The sequence below is a fragment of the Felis catus genome, chromosome C1, assembly GCF_018350175.1.
Source record: "Felis catus isolate Fca126 chromosome C1, F.catus_Fca126_mat1.0, whole genome shotgun sequence".
In the NCBI taxonomy this organism is placed as follows: domain Eukaryota; kingdom Metazoa; phylum Chordata; class Mammalia; order Carnivora; family Felidae; genus Felis; species Felis catus.
Genome location: NC_058375.1, coordinates 106,101,348 through 106,118,350, shown reverse-complemented (window position 1 = coordinate 106,118,350; position 17,003 = coordinate 106,101,348). Strand labels below are relative to the sequence as shown.

General features: G+C 44.3%; 1 protein-coding gene and 1 non-coding gene across 10 annotated transcripts in view; both read right to left on the bottom strand.

Annotated features, from left to right (window-relative positions):
- TUFT1 (tuftelin 1) overlaps positions 1-16,625 on the bottom strand; it is a 41,514-nt gene extending 24,889 nt beyond the window's left edge. For 5 of the 9 annotated variants that reach the window (XM_045033515.1, XM_045033516.1, XM_045033519.1 and 2 more), the window contains exon 1: positions 16,476-16,623. In XM_045033515.1, the coding sequence (XP_044889450.1) occupies positions 16,476-16,535 (60 nt within the window). In that variant the 5' untranslated portion in view covers positions 16,536-16,623. Of the gene's footprint in view, positions 1-16,475 lie in introns of all 9 variants that reach the window. The other 4 variants (XM_006935138.5, XM_003990627.6, XM_045033518.1 and 1 more) reach the window with 3 other exon arrangements.
- LOC111562072 lies at positions 13,010-13,114 on the bottom strand. Its single transcript, XR_002745130.1, has one exon. It is a non-coding gene; the product is annotated as a U6 spliceosomal RNA (small nuclear RNA).
- Positions 16,626-17,003: the final 378 nt, after the last annotated feature.

Here is a 17,003-nt window from a genome sequence, read left to right as displayed (position 1 = left end):
AGAGTGAGAGCGAGCATGCATAAGCAGAAGAGAGGGGCAGAGAGGGAGAGAGAATCCCAAGCAGGCTCCATGCTCAGCTCAGAGCCCACCATGGGGCTTGATCCCACAACCCTGGGATCATGACTTGAGCGGAAATCAAGAGTCGAACACTCAACCGACTGAGCCACCACCCAGGCATTCCCCCTTCTTTTTTTTTTTTTTTTTTAACAAACCCACAATTATACTTGGAGACTTCTTCAACACCTATCTCTGAGAAATTAATAAAACTAGACAAAAATCTAACAGGATCTAATCAACAGTTATGGAACACTTCCCTCAATAGCAGAGTATACATTCTTTGCATGTACCTATAGAACATAAAGATAGACAATAATTTGGGCCATAAAACAAACCAACAAACTTGAAAGAACTGAAATCATTTAGAGCATGTTATCTGACCACAATGAAATCAAATGAGAAATAATAGAAAGAGGGGTGCTTGGGGGGCTCGGTTGAGTATCTGACTTCAGCTCAGGTCATGATCTGACAGTTCATGAGCTTGAAGCCCCCACTCAGCTCACTGCTGTCAGCACAGAGCCCACTTCAGATCTTCTGTTCCCCCCCTCCCTGCCCCTCCCCCACTTGCACACATGTGCGTTCTTTCTGTCAAAACTAAATAAAACATTTTTAAAAAGAGAGAAATAACAGAAAGATAAAAGGAAAATTTCTAAACACTAAGAAGCTAAACAACATGAAGAGCTGGTTCTTTGAAAAGATCATTGAAATTGATAAACCTCTAGCATGATATCAAAAGCATGAGGTAATACTATGAACAACACTACGAACAACTCTACAAACAACACCATAAACAACTCTATGAACACTATGAACAACTCTATGAACAACATTATGAATAACTCTATGAACAACACCATGAACACTATGAACAACTCTACGAACACTATGCACAACTCTATGAACAAGACTGCAAACAACACAATGAACAACACTAAAACAACTATGAACATAAATTTGACAATTTAGACAAAATGGCCCAATTCCTCAAAAAACACAAACTACCACAAATTACCTAATATAAAATAGGTAATATGAATAGCCTTGTAACTTTAAAGAAATTAAATTCATCATTTTAAATTTTTTAGAGAATTTTTTTTAACGTTTATTTATTATTGAGAGACAGAGCATGAGCAGGGGAGGGGCTGAGAGAGAGGGAGACACAGAATCCAAAGTAGGCCCCAGGCTCTGAGCTGTCAGCACAGAGCCCAATGCAGGGCTCAAACTCACAAACCGTGAGATCATGACCTGAGCCGAAGTCGGACGGTTAACCGACTGAGCCACCCAGGTGCCCCTTTTTTTAATTTTTTTTTAAAAAAAGAAATACCCAGACCCAGGTGCTTCCACTAGAGAATTCTACCAAATATGTAAAAAATTAGCACTAATTCTACATAATCTCTTTCCAGATTAAAAAAGACTTTATTAAAAATGTATTTATTCAGAGAGAGAGAGAATGTGCAAGTGTGTGTGAGAATGAGAGAATGAGAGGGGCAGAGAGAGAGAGAGAGAGAGAGAGAGAGAGAGAGAGAGAGAGAATCCCCAGCAGGGTCCACACCACCAGTGCACAGCCTGATATGAGGCTCAATCCCCTGAACCATGAGATCATGACCTGAGCCAAAATCAAGAGTTGGATGCTCAACAGACTGAGCCACACAGGCGCCCATAATCTCAACCAGAAAACAGAAGAGGAGAAAACCCTTTTCAATTCAGTTCATGAAGCTGGTCTTACTCTGGTACCAAAACCAGACAAAGACCATTTTATTATTATGTGTTTGTTTCTTTGTTTTATTTAGTTTGAGAGAGACAGAGAATGAGCCTGTGAGCAGGGGAAAAGGATGGCAGGGGGGATAGAGGAAGAGGGAGAGAGAGGGAGAGGGGAGAGAAGGGGAGAGAGGGAGGGAGGGAGGGAGGGAGGGAGGGAGAGAGGGGGAGAGAGGGGGAGAGAGGGAGAGAGAGAGAGAGAGAGAGAGAGAGAGAGAGAGAGAGAGAGAGAGAATCTCAAGCAGGCTCCACACGGAGCAACACAGGGCTAGATCCCACGACCCTGGGATCATGACCTGAGCCAAAATCGAGTCGGACACTCAACTGACTGAGTCACCCAGGTGACCCAACAAAATTTTTTTTTTAAAGACAGAAAAGAAAACACTACAGACTAATATCTCTCATGAACATAAAAGATTCTATTTTCTTTTCTTTTTTTAATGTTTATTTACTTTTGAGAGAGAGAGAGAGAGAAACAGTGTGAGTGGGCAAGGGGCAGATTCTTTTTCCCTTTAATATTTCATCTTTAATTTCCATCACACTAAACAGTCTTCAAAATTGGCTTTTAATGGCCACCAGTACTCCATTGAATAGATTAAACTAATTAAACTTAGGTATTCAACCTAAGCCCCTTTTCCTGCCCTCCCTTTTGTAGATTACTATCAAATTCTCTTTTTATTTCTTATATATTTATTTTTGTATTTTAGAAAATATATTTATTTTGACAGAATGAGATGATATACAACAGTGCCTAGATCACCCCCAAATTTACTGCCTGGTCCATGACCCCTCAAGCCCAACTGACTTTCTCTCTTCTTTGCAGAAAAAGAATCGTATTTGGAACAGTTAGACCTGGGCTCAAACACTGACTCTGGCTTTTATTTGTTGTGTGTATTGATTTATTCTCCCTTAGCCTTAGTGTATTCATTGGTAAGATGGACAGTATGATGCTTAAGTGAAAACACAGTGACTAAAACATGTAGATACACAAAAGTGTCAGTTCCTCAAAATTTGACATAATGCTCCTCTTCAAAATATTTTCCATAAGCATAGGCTTATAAGTTAAAGTACAACTTCTACCTTGCACTGTATACAAGTATCAGTTTCAAGTGGATTGCAGATTTAAATGTAAAGAGCAAAACTAAAATTTTGCAAAGGCAAACCTTTTTAATTTCAATGTTTATTTCTTTTTGAGAGTGAGAGAGACACAGAATAAGAGGATATCCAAATGCTCAATAAACATATGAAAAGGGTTCTGTCTCATCAGTCATCATCAATGAAGAATTAGAAATTAAAATCACAAGGCAATAATACTACAAAATACCCATCAGAATGACTACAAATGAAAATAAAAAATAAACATTGGGGGCTATGGAACAGAACTCTTATACACTGATGGCAGGATTGCTCATTACCATAATCTCTTTGGAAATATCTACCAAAGATGAACATTTGCAAACCCTATAATTCCTAGTTATCTACCCAACAGAAATGCATACCTATGTTCCCCCCACCACCACCCAAAAAAATTCTCATAAAAAAATGATGCTAGAATGTTCACAGTAGCATTTTTCATAGTAGCCCCAAATTAGAAATTATCCAAATGTTCAAGAATACAATGGATAGGGGCACCTAGCTCAGTTGTAGGGCATGCAACTTTTTTTTTTCTTTTAAGAGAGAGAGAGTGAGACAGGATGTGAAAGCAAGGGAGCAGGGGAGGGGCAGAGGGAGAGAGAGAATCTTAAGCAGGGTCCAAGCTCAGCCAGAACCTGATACACATAGGGCTTCACGGTGGGGGGTAGGGGGTGGGGACTCAATCTCATGACTGAAAGATCATGACCTGAGCTGAAATCAAGAGTAAGCCACTCAGGCACCCCAGGGCATGCAACTGTTAATCTCAGGGTCGTGAGTTTGGGCCCCATGAAGGTATAGAGATTATAAACATACATATATAAAACCACATTTTAAGATTTTATTTATTTTTATTTTTTTGAGGGTGGGGGCAGGCAGAGAGAAAGGGAGAGAGAACCTCAAGCAGGCTCCATGCTCAGCACAGAGCCTGAGGTGAAGCTTGATCCCACGACCCTGGAATCATGACCTGAGCAAAAAATCAAGAGTTGGATGCTTAATTGACTGAGCCACCCAGGCGCCCCTAAAGATTTTAAAGTAATCTTTACACCCAAAGTGGGGCCAGAACTCACAACCCCGAGATCAAGAGTCACATGCTTTTCTGATGAAGCCAGCCAGGCACCCTTAAAACCACATTTTTTTAAAAAAAAGTAGAATGGACAAATTAATTGTGGTATAGTCATGCAATGGAACAGTATATAGCCATGAAAAAGAATGAACTACTGTACATGCAACATGGATAAATGTCTCAGAAATGTTAAGCAAAAGAATTCCAACACAAAATGTGTTCCACTTATAAATGATTCCACTTATATAAAAAGTATCAAAACAAGCAAACCTAATATATGCTTTAGAAGTCACAGTAGTGGTTACCCCCAAAGGATGGGGGTAGGTAACAACTAGAAGGGGGAAATGACTAGAAGCAGGAGCTTCTGTGGTGCTGGTAATGATTTGTTTCTTGATCTGAATGCGGGATAGAGGAATGTGTCCAGTTTGTGAAATTACTTGACTGTACATTTATGATCTATGTACTTTTCTATATATATGTCATCATTAAATAAAATCTTTAAAAGGAATTAAAACTCCTCATGGTATTAAATCCCCTCAGGATTAGGCCTATCATTATCTATACCACATAACATGTGGACATCGCCCACTATCCTACCTGTACCCTACACTCTAATTATCCCAAACTTTCCTGATCCAGTTGTACCCAAATCTACATCTCTTTTGTTGACGAGTCTTCCAATGTAATACATGTTTCACCACCCCATAAATGCACATGTTGTTTTCTCTTTCCAGGTCCCTTCCCCTCCCTTTCCTCTTTGGAGAATTCCCAGCCCGGGCATCCTTTCTCTAAGGGTTTTACCCCAGCACTCCTCAGTCAGAGCCTCTCCCTGCACCCACTACACCCTATACTACACTATAACACTGACCTCATTTCTTTATAACTACTTATTTATACAACTTCCCCAGTAAAATCATAAGCTCCTTGAAGACATGGCTAGCTTATTTAGCACAGTGCCTGGCTTAGAGTAGGTTCTCAAAAAATACACACTGAGGAGTGCCTGGGTGGCTCAGTCGGTTAAGCATTGACTCTTGAGTTTAGCTCAGGTCATGATCTCACAGTTTATGAGTTTGAGTCCATCGGGCCCTGTGCTGATAGCACAGAGCCTGCTTGAGATTCAATGTGGCCAGTCCAAATAGAGATGTTCTGTACAAAGACACAGTACAAAAAGATCAAATAATTTCTTTTTATGCTGATCACTTGTTGGAAGGATAGCCTTTGCCTATACTGGGCTAGACGAAATCTATTATTCGAAAAAATTTTTAATGTAAAATTTAAAAATACAGGAAAGATGCTCAACCTCACCAGTAATCAGGGAAATGTAAGTTAAAACAATGAGTTATCGGGACACCTAGTCGGCTTAGTTGATTAAGGACTGACTTCAGCTCAGGTCATGATCTCTCAGTTTGTGAGGTGGAGCCCCCAGTCGGGCTCTGTGCTGACAGCTCAGAACCTGGAGCCTACTTCTGATTTTGTGTCTCCTCCTCTCTCTGCCCCTCCCCTGCTTGCCCTCTGTTTCTCTCTGTCTCTCTCTGTCTCTCAGAAATAAACATTAAAAAAATTTTTTTTTAAACAAAACAATGAGTTATCTTTGGAGAGAATTTCATTAGACTCACATATTTAAGAAGGGTGAGAGGAAGCATGCAGAGGTATTGTTCATGCCAGCATTGTTTGTAATGGCTAACCACTGACAACAGCCCAGATGGTCCACTGATAAGAACATGGATGAATAAACTCTGGCGTATTAGAACAATGAACTAGTGTTCAGTTGTGAAAATAACTGAACTACAGCTTCATGCATCGACATGAATGAATGATGCATGAATCTCCAAATTAATGTAAGTTTAAAATTAAGCTACAGAAGGAGCACCTGACTGGCTCAGTCGGAGGAGCACAGGAGTCTTGATGTTAGAGTCGTGAGTTCAAGCCCCACACTGGGTGTAGATACTTAAATAAATAAATAAATAAATAAATAAATAAATACACACATACATAAATAAACTTAAGGGATGCCTGGGTGGCTCAGTTGGTTAAGCAACCGATTCTTGATTTCGGCTCAGGTCATGATTTCATGGTTAATGAGATTGAGCCCTGTGACGGGCTCGGAGCTGACAGCATGGAGGCTGCTTGGGATTCTGTCTCCCTCTCTCTCTGTCCCTCCCCTGCTCTCACTTTCTCTCTGTCTCTCTCTCTCACAATTAATTAATTAAGAAATAAACTTAAAAAAAAAAACTAGAACACAGACAATACCATGAATGTAAAGTTCAGAACATGCCAAGCCAAGCACTACATCACTTGTGCATGTGGGAAAAGAATAACAAAAAGCAAGGAAATAAACACAAAATTCAAGACAGCGATCACTTCTGTGAAGGAAGCAGAGGGTTATGAACTAGGAGGGATCCCGGGGGCTTCAGAAAGATCGGTAATGTTCTATTTCTTAAACTGAGAGTTCAGTGCACAGCTGTCCATTTTATTGCTTATGCTTTAAAACTTCCCACACATACAAGCCTTCTTTCTTGCTTTTCATAAAGCAATGTACTTGTCTTCATGTAAATCCTGCAGAAATATCATATTTAGACCAACAGATTGGCAAATAGTAAAGATCCTGATAATATCCAGGATTGGTGAGGGTGCAGAGAAAAAGAGTAATCTCATATATTGTTAGAGTGTAAGTTTATACAAGTATTTTTGGGAGTTAATTTGGCAATATTAATGAAAAGTGTTTGTATATTTTGTAAACCCTTTGACCCAGTAATGCCACTTTTAGGAATATGCTCTATGAGGGACACCTGGGTGGCTCACTTGGTTAAGTGTCCGACTCTTGATTTTGGCTTAGGTCATGATTTTACAGTTCATGAGATCAAGTCCCAAGTCAGGCTCCCGCACTGACATCCCAGAGCCTGCTTGCGATTCTCTCTCTTCGTTCTCTGCCCTTCTCTCTCTCTCTCTCTCTCTCTCTCTCTCTCTCTCCCCCTCCTTCTCCCCCCCCCAACCAATAAGCAAACATTTTAAAAAAAGGAATATGTTCTATGAAAATCCACACACATTTGTCCCAAGATATATGTGTAAAACTGTTGACTATGATACTGTTTACAAATAGTTATAAACTGGAAACTGCATAAGTACCCTCTAGTAGAAAAGTATGGATAAAGTATCATCCATACTCCGGAACACTACACTGCTGACAAATAAACTTCTATGAACTGACAGAAAATGATCTTCAAGATAGCACAGAAAAAAAGCAAGTCGCCAATTCATTAAAAAAAATGACTTCTTATTTATTTAACTACATAATATGTACATTCACAGTAATTGCCAATTCCTATATATAACAATTACTATGTACTGAGCCCTACTGGGCTCTGTTCTAAGGGCTTTATATATACTAACTCAGGTAATCCTCACTATAAAACTAGATGGTAAATATTATTATCAACATTCTCCATTTATGGATGAGAAAACTGAAGCACAGACATTAAGTATCTTGCCTAAGGCCATATACCTCATAAGGGACAGAGCCAGGATCCAAACCCAGGCCCTGTGGCTCTAGAGTCCTTGCTCCCAACCACCATGCCACAGAGCATTTCCAGAATACAAGTACATGGGAAAAGCACTGCACTTATACACATTAAACGAGAGACGGACAGGGGAGTAAAGGGACCTTCAGTCCATACTTGCACAGTGTTTTAAACTTTAGCAACAAAAATGTATTTGTGCAGCACCAGTCTCGTATGTAAATGAAGAGAAGGCAAGAAAAAGCGCTAAACTTGGAGTTGGAGGTGGGGTCTGAGTCCAACTGACACCTATTAATCCTTGAGCAAATCACTTTATCTCTCAGGGCCTCAGTTTTCTATCTGCAAAATAGGAGTGATAATAACCTACCCTGCCTACGCTTAAGGCAGGGTAGGAAGATATGTAAGATAGCGTGAAAGTGCTTTTCAAACCATAAATCACTTCACAAAAGTGAGACAGCATTACTTTTCTGAGGAGCCCCAGGGAGGGTGGGGGAGCCCAATTGTCTAAATGAACAAATCTAGATTTCTCTCTGGCACCTCAAGCCCCCAGAACCAGAGAATCCAGTCTGCAAGGCCACGAACCTCAACCCACAGCCCCAGCCCAGAAGGTAAACCCGGCCCTTCTCTGGCGCCTTTGGTTGTCTTCTGGAGCCAGAGTAATCTCAGGGCTGTGAGCAAGTTCCGGGGAGCTGGACGAATGCCCCAAAATGTCTAGCAGGGTAGTCCCACTGGGGACTCCCTGAAAGTCACGACAGAAGTAGAGCCTTCTTCTCTAGAGAAAAAGAAACAGCTAATCACAAGGTAAGCAGCCTCTAACCTCATAAACATTCTTGGGGAGAAGTCCAGCCACCTCCAAATTACAGGCAGCCTCTCACCTCTGTTCAAACAAATCTCCAGCTGTGAGTCACTCCTCAGTGTGGGGAGGGGATAAACACATAGCTGAGGGGTTAGAGATCAAGACACTGGGGAGAAATGATAGGGAGATAGAGAGGGAGGCCCCAGAGGTTCTCACACTCCAGGCTCCTGTGGAAAGGGGCAGATCTGTCCAAGATCTGTGGATGTATGGGAAAATAAGCTTCCCCTGCTCCCACTCCCCAGGCTGCTCTGGCGGCCACGAGAGATGGGTGGCAGGTGAGGGTCAGGGTCTTTCCAGGAGGACGTAAGCACAGTGGAGATCATCCCTGAGCTGGAAACCAGCATCCTCAATACGTCTGCACTCTATAAACCACTCCCCCATCACCTGGTCCTTCAGTCCTGTCCCCTCTCCCACCTGAAATGTATGTGGTCTCTCAAACCACTGCAGGTTTGAACCTCAGGGTTTCCCTCTGAGAAATGGGAATAGCCAGCCACTTAAACACGGGTTCCCAAGAGGCCAGGACAAGGAAAGACCCAAAATGTCAAAGAGGGCCAGATGGGGGTGGTTGGGGCCTGCCCTCTCTTGACTGAGGCTCCCAAGCCCCTCCACTAAGAGGTATGTGGCAGCCTTGGTCCTGCCTTCTACAGGGCTCTCAAGCCCAGAAATGGCCTTCTGTTGAGTATGACACAAAGAATTATTCTCGCTCCTCCCCACAGATTAGCCAACAAAACAGGTGTCTGCCTTTTGTCTGGCTACCTGCCCAGAGGCATGGGCTGGACAAGCACTATGCAGAGGGCTGATGGGGTGATTGGGAGGTGAAACAAGAAAAAGGATTTAGGGTGGTACCCTAAACAGGGCAGCCCTTCTCATCACCCGGACACCCAGCACAGGGAACCACTAGGGCCTAAGAGGCCTAACAGTGAGTGTGTACAAGGAGGGAGGTGGGCTCCTGAATGCCCAACTCTGAAGGAGATACCCTTTTGCTGAGCCAGTCTCTTTTCAGGAAACCCACTAGGCGCTCAGCCAGCCTGGAATGAAGGGGCAGTTCCTCAGCGCCCCCTCCCCTCACTTTTCATTTTGTCATTTTTTTGCTTTTGTGCCCCGAGATCCTAGAAGACCATTTCCTTTTTCTTCCTTCATCTACCCATCCCCATCATACCCTATATTTCTTCTCCTCTTCCTGCCTCTGCTGGCCAGGCTTAAATCTAGGCCACCAGCCTCCTTGGCACATACCTCTTCCCCTAACTAAACCTCCCCACCCCGAGGAAACAAAGGTATTTCACAACTCTGCATTGTGACCCAAAGAGGCATGTACCATAATTACCAGCAGGCGGGGAAGCTCATCTCACATTCTCTGAGCACATGTGTCTGGAACCGAAACCATCTGGGTGAACACCCCACCTCCCACCCCAGAAAAATATGGGCAAACGCTGGCGCTAAATGCCAGGTGATTGGGTAAGCCTCCTATCCCAGATCCCCTGGTAGAGCTCAGAATTCCCCAAATTCCTGGCAGACTTGGAGATGTGAGCTATAGTGCTCTGGAAAGTAAGAATCTGGCAATGAATGGGGAGTTGGAATGGTGTGAGGAGGAATTTACAGGCTGAGATTGGGCCAGGTGTCAGGAGTGGAAGCAACAGGCAGCCACCAAACTTGAAAGGTTCCTCTGCCCGGGAGCTTCTTCCCCACCCTGGTGTCAGAGAGACAGAGTCTTCACCATTTTAGACTTTATTCACTCCTTTGGAGTAAGCATCAATGACTCCAGTGGAATCCTCTTTCAAAATGCAAATATTCTGACCCAGCAATTCCACTCCTAGGTATGTCTCTCCAAGAGAATTTAAAATATATTTACTTACAAAAATTTGTAAGTAAATTGTTCACAACAGCATTAGTCATCATAGACAAAAAGCAGAAACTACCCAAATGTCTACCAACATTTATCCATGAAGAACATATCTGAAAATATATCCATACAAGGGAATATTATTCAGCTATAAAAAGGAATGAGGGGCACCTGGGTAGCTCAGTCGGTTGAGTGTCTGACTTTGGCCCAGGTCATGATCCTGTACTTTGTGGGTTCAAGCCCTGCATCGGGCTCTGTGCTGACAGCTCAGAGCCTAGAGCCTGGAGCCCGCTTCGGATTCTGTGTCTCCCTCTCTCTATGCCCCTCCCCTACTCTGTCTCTCTCTCTCCCCAAAATAAATAAACACTAAAAAAAATTATTAAAAAAAAAAAAAGGAATGAAGTACGGATTCATGTTACAACATGGATCGACCATAAAAACATCATGCTAATTGAAAGAAGCCAGTCACAAAGGATCACATATTATATGATTACATTTACATAAAATACCTACAACAGGAAATCTCAGACAAAGAAAGGAGACTAGAGCTGAAGGGGTTGGGAGAGAATGGAGAGTGACTGCTAATGGATCAGGATTTCTTTTTTTTTTTTTTTTTTTTTTTTTTTTTGGATCAGGATTTCTTTATAGGTAAAGAGAATGTTCTAAAATTGTGTTGATGACTGTATAACTCAGTAAATATACGAAAAGCCACTGAATTGTACATTTTAAATAGGTTACTTGTGCAGTCCATGAGTTATACCTAATTAAAGTGGTTACAGAAAAATTAGGCCCATTTTTTTAAACTTTAGTTAAAAAAAATTTTTTTTTTTTTAAAGGAATGGAGCTCAGGAAAGACTTTGGTATTAAACTAACTCAGCTTCTGAGATCCTAAATTAGGCATAACACCTAGTCCAGGGTAAAGACAAAGGTTCAGACGGTAGGTGATGAAAAAATTCCAAATCCACCCAGGCATTGAGAGAAACTCTCTAGCCAAGATTGATCAAGACAAAAAAATTAGAGAAGATGAAAATAATACGAATATTCTAAGGAAGGGTAACACTGATAGATTACTTAAAATTCTCTTACCAAGGGGCCCAGAGCATCATAGGACACCAGCTGCCTGAGCCATGAGTCAGAAAAAGAAGGAGGAGGAAAGGGACCTAGAGCAGGATGCCAAGATACAAACGCTGACCATCACTCGTCTAAAACCTGTCCTAGCTGAGTTGGTGCTAGCAAAGGTTACTCTGGGTAAGAGAGTAGTTACACTACTACAGGCCCCTTCGCATCCTTAAGACCCTCCACTGGTACAAGAAAGGGGAAAGGAACAGATAAGAATAAATATTAACATAATGAGAAGGAGCAAACCTTGACCAGACCAGAGAGTTCTCAGACTCTCCCTCCATCCCTTGGGCAGGGGTCTCATGAGAGGCTAATACAGTCTCCTCTAAACCATTAAGTAGAGCAAGCAGAAAATAACAGCCAACATCTGAGCACTTACCATGTGCCAGGCCTTGTGCTTAATGTTTCACATGCATTATCTTATTTAATCCTTATAACAACCTAATGAAGAGGGTGACATTATTATCCCCACTTTACAGATGAAGAAACCAAGATGCAAGAGATTAAGTAATTTACCGAAGTGATCTTGGGCAAAACAAACATCAAAGCCCTGACTCCAGCCCACTATAGGGTCAGATTCCCAGGACCAGTCTCTTAACCACAATGCTATTAACAGAAATCATAGTTTAGCCAAAAATTGTTATGTAAATACACTGGGAGGATGGGAGAAGGGAAAGGGAACGTGTAAGGAGTGGGAGCATAAACTTTTCTAGAATTCCTACAGCAGGAAGTCAACAGACGTCTAAAACTGACAAATCAAGAAGTATCACTATAAGCATATTATTTAGAAACAAGGGGGGTAAACCCCAACAAAAGAAGTAAGAGATGAAAGTGGCTACTTCCATGGGTCAGGGCTTGGGGTAGGAACCTGCCTGCTATGTTCTTTTAAAAAGCCTTTTGATATTATTAGATCTTTTAGAAATCATGAACATATATTCCTTTGATTGAAAAATGATTTAAAAAGAAAAAGAAAGAAACCGAGATCATTCGAACCGAAGTCCAATGTAGTGAACATCTGCTGTTTTTTTGTTTTTTAATCTTTTTTTTTTTTTTTTTGAGAGAGAGAGAGAGAGACTGAGTGTGAGCCGGGGAGGAGCTGAGGGGAGGGAGACACAGAATCAGAAGCAGGCTCCAGGCCCTGAGCTGTCAGCACAGAGCCCGACGCGGGGCCCAGACTCACAAACCGTGAGATCATGACCTGAGCCGAAGTCAGATGCTTAATCGACTGAGCCACCCAGGCGCCCCTGAACATCTGCTGCTTTTGCCACACAGTTTCCATCCTCCTCTACTGATAAGAGCACTTGGGCTTTGCTTTGGAGAACCTCTCTCCTTTCCTGGGTAAGCTGGTGCACCTGTCCGTCAAGGACCTCCACAATGCCCTGGCCAAGGCAGGTGAGGGGCCAATAATGCCCTCTCCTTGGGATCTTGGGTAGAACTGCAAAAAGGTCTGGAACCAATTCACCCACCTGTAGAAACCCTCCATTAGTTCCTTCCACTTATACAGACTCAGAGTCACACTTTTTTTTTTTAACTGAAGTACAGTTGACACACAATGTTCTATTAGTTTCAGGTGTACGACGTAGTGATTTGACAACTCCATATAATATGCTGTGCTCACCACAGTGTGGCTACCATGTGTCACCATACAATGCTATTATAACACCACCAGACACAGGGAACACTTCACCAATTTGCGTGTCACACTCGCACAGGGGCCATGCTCATCTTCTCTGTAGTGTACCAATTTTAGTACATGTGCTGCCAATGTGGACAGCCTTGGTTCACATTTTTTTAATGTTTATTTTTGAGAGAGACAGCAGGGGAGGGGCAGAGAGAGAGGAAGACACGGAATCCGAAGCAGGCTCCAGGCTCTGAGGTGTCCACACAGGACTGGTATGGGGCTTGAACTCGCCAACTGTGAGATCATGACCTGAACCAAAGTCAGACGCTTAACCAACTGAGCCACCCAGGTGCCCCTGGCTCACACTTTTTAAGCTTTCCCTTAATTTCTGTGAGCTGCCCATTTCCTTCTAATAAATTCCTCTTCTGCTTAAGTTAGCTGGATAGTCTCTGTTGCTTACAACCAAAGGAACTTAATGCAAATGTCTAATAAAAATGTCTGAGGTTTGTTTGTGCTTCTCTTTGCCAGCATAACTCACTACAGTGGCTTGCAAGCTTCTCTGACCTAAAACAAATTTTACCTGAAGATCTAATAAGCAGACACATACACATATATAATGTGTATACATACATATAACTGAAACTAAACTTTTGCCAGAAATGTCCACTGTAACACTGTGATAGCACTAATTCTATTTCTTTTTCTTAAAGGACCTTATTTAGTTTAGAGAATTTTTAGATTTACAACAAAATCAGCCAGAACATACAGAGATTTTTCATATACCCCCTGCCCCAACATATGCATAGCTTTCTCCATTATCTATATAATTCACTGGAATGGTACTTTTTTTTTTTTTTTTAAACCAAGGATGAACCTACACTGACACAACATAATCACCAAAAGTCCATCATTCCCCTCAGGGCTCACTCAAGTAAAGTGAATGCCGTACATTCTGTGGGTTAGGACAAAAGGATAAAGACTTCTATCACAGAGTTTTTTCACTGCCCCCCAAAAATCCTCTGTGCTCTATTCATCTCCCCTCTATGCTCAAAACTCCTGGCAACCACTGATTTTTTTGTTGTTGTTGTCTCCACAGTTTTGCCTGTTCCAGAATGTCATCTAATTGGAATCTACTTATTTGCTAATGCTCGGGTCCAACCCCCTAAGTTGATTTCAGGCCTACTGGTCATAGTGGCAATCTGCAGTTTGAAAACCACTGGCTCACTGCACCTGCTCCGTCTGCCTCCAACAACAACAATCCAGAGTGCATTAGCCATGCTTCCATGTCCAAGTGTGATGCACCGAGGCACACAGCCTGGCTGGTCGGGAAACACCAACAGAGTCCCAGGGTCCTGACTCCCACTAGGACACACTAGTTGGTTAAGTTGTCTACACTGCTGACACAAGGAGACACATCCATTCATTTATATACTTATCCACTCACTTTGCACATGCACTGAGCACTCACTCGATGGTGTGAACATACACTACAGCCTTCTGGTGACTGTCCAGGGCAGTAAATTCTATCTTCAGGCTGGCTCAGAGGAGAGGAATCCCAAGACAAAGCCTGTCCCCAACTGATTGTTTACTACTGCCTCCCCCTCCGTAAGAGCTCAGGAATGTCTCCAAGAACAGATACAGGCAATGGTCATTTCATTCACACCTTTGAAGTAAAATACCTCTCAAGTCCAGCCTAGGAAAAAAGAATAAAGGAAATTTCTGTCTCCCCTTGTTCTAGAAGTCTCTGATTAGCCTCAAACTAATCCATGGCTGGAAACTGACTGAATTCCTTGCTATTTTCCTACTGACTCTTTCTACCCCTCGAGGCAAGCAAGAAAATATCAACGGACAAAAGAATATGTCAAAATCATTCTAAACAGTACCAACATCTTGGTCTTAAAATCTTTCTGGATCTCTTTTTCACAGCAAGCAAAAAGAAGCCCAGCACACTCCTTTCCTTTATTTTCCTCATACTCTTTCTCCCTGCCTCAACCATTCCAAAACAGTGAGCAAGAGAATGGAGTAGGACTTGGGGCTGACACAATAGATGGATTTCTTCCCTATCTCTTGAGTTCCATAGCTGGGGGAGTAAGAAACTACAGAAAATGAGGGACTGGGCTTGGGCAGTAGCCAGACCTGAAATATGGCAGAAATACTAACGGACTGGACAGAAACGGAGAGGGGACTGGGAACACAACTGACGGTCTGTACTTGAGATGAGAAACTACTCTAGGGAATTGTTCTGTGAGGAAGAGCCATAATCCAGGGGCCTTAGCTCCCCAGGGGGATGCTGGGAGTGGAAGGGAGCAAGGGAAACAGATACAGAGTGGAGGGAGGAGGAATGGAGGGATACAAACTCCCCATCACCTCGGCTCCATTTCACTCTCACCCACAATAGCTTGAAAAATGGATGGAACAGTACACACCCGTTCTGGGTCAAGTTCCCTAGCAAAGCCTAGAAACATTCAGACACAAGTTACCCTCCTCGGTCAGTGAAGAGGGAAAATCATATGGTCACCCGACTGAGGAGAAGAATAGGGACCGGGAGCCAAGGGAGTGAGGGCAGCAAGGCAGATGTGTTAGCCCTGGGGAACGCCCCTCTCTCCCCCACCCTCACTTCTCCGGAAGCCCTCGCGTGGGTCACGACCCTTCCCTTCTCAGCCTAGGTTCTAGCATCTCCCTCATTCCGGAGCCTGGAAGCTGGACACGTAAACAACGTGAATGAAACAGTCCCAGGAAGCCACCGATCGGCCGATGGGGGAGGGAAGCCAGAACTGCTAGGGGAAGGAGAAATCCGAGCCGAGAGGTGACCCCCAAGCGGAGAGCCCTAATTCCCTCCAGCGAAAGGTGGCGTTCCGGGCCAATCTCGGCGTGCCTGGCGTCCTACCACCCCACCCCGTCCAAGCCCTGGGCTGCACTCTGTCTTCTTACGACCACCAAAGCACCAGTAAATTCTGTGAAGGGCTTCTGAGGCCATCAGGACCCACAGAAAAGCCTGAGGCCCTCGTCGGGGACCCAGCCAGGACCCACAGAAAAACCTAAGCCCCTCGTCGGGGACCCAACCAGGACCCACAGAAAAGCCTGAGCCCCTCGTCGGAGACCCAACCAGGACCCACAGAAATGCCTGAGCCCCTCGTCGGGGACCCAGAGTCCCAAGAGCGCAGGGATCCTGTCCCGGGAGCTCATTTCTCCTCCCACCCAGTCCACCGCCCGCAGGACGCCCGAGTAGCGAGCCCTGGAAAGCCGCGCGGAGTCGCCGGCAGGAGCCGCAGTGTCCTCCTAGAGGGCAGGTACGCCCCGAGTCTCCGAACAGCCTTCCTCCCGCGAGCCCTAGCGGACCCCCGCTGCCCGCCACCAGACGGCAGAAAAAAAGAGGGAGGAGCGCGGCGAGGAGCCGACGGCCCCCAGCCTGCCCCAGGTGATGTCAGCGAACTCGGCGCGGGGCACGGGAGGGGCGGGACTGGGAAGCGAGGATACCGGGCGGGGGAGGCGGCGTGGCCGCTCCGTCTTACCGCGGTCTGCCCCTCTGGGTGCACGTCCACCAGGGTACACCAGTTCCGCGTCCCGTTCATCTTACTCCCGCGGCAGTAGCAGCGCGGACACCCACCCCCCGCCCCGCGGTCCGGCTCCTACTAGGCAGGCGCGCGCGGAACCGTTCCCCTGTATAGGCGCGTCGGGGGCGGGGACTGCTAGTTGGTTACTCCCCCAAGATGCCGTTCGCCAATGAGAGTGAGCTAAAGAGCAGGGTGGGCGTTACCGAGAAGCACTGGGACACGCCCACCGGCCCTCGCTTAGATTTACATAAAGGTGGGGCTTGGAGGCTACCTGAGGCTGCTTGACTGAAATTTTGTCCAGCGTTGCGTGGCTGTACCTCAAACATGCATTAGTCTTGCACTTCTCTCCTTTCAACTCCAAGGTCAGTGTTGGTAAAAGAGAATCACCCTGTCTGCCCCTCAGAGGATAGTTGGGGAAAAAACTTCCCTTACACTCTCCTCTCCCCATATATGCGGCTACCTTAGTGTAGCTGAGCAAACCTTTCC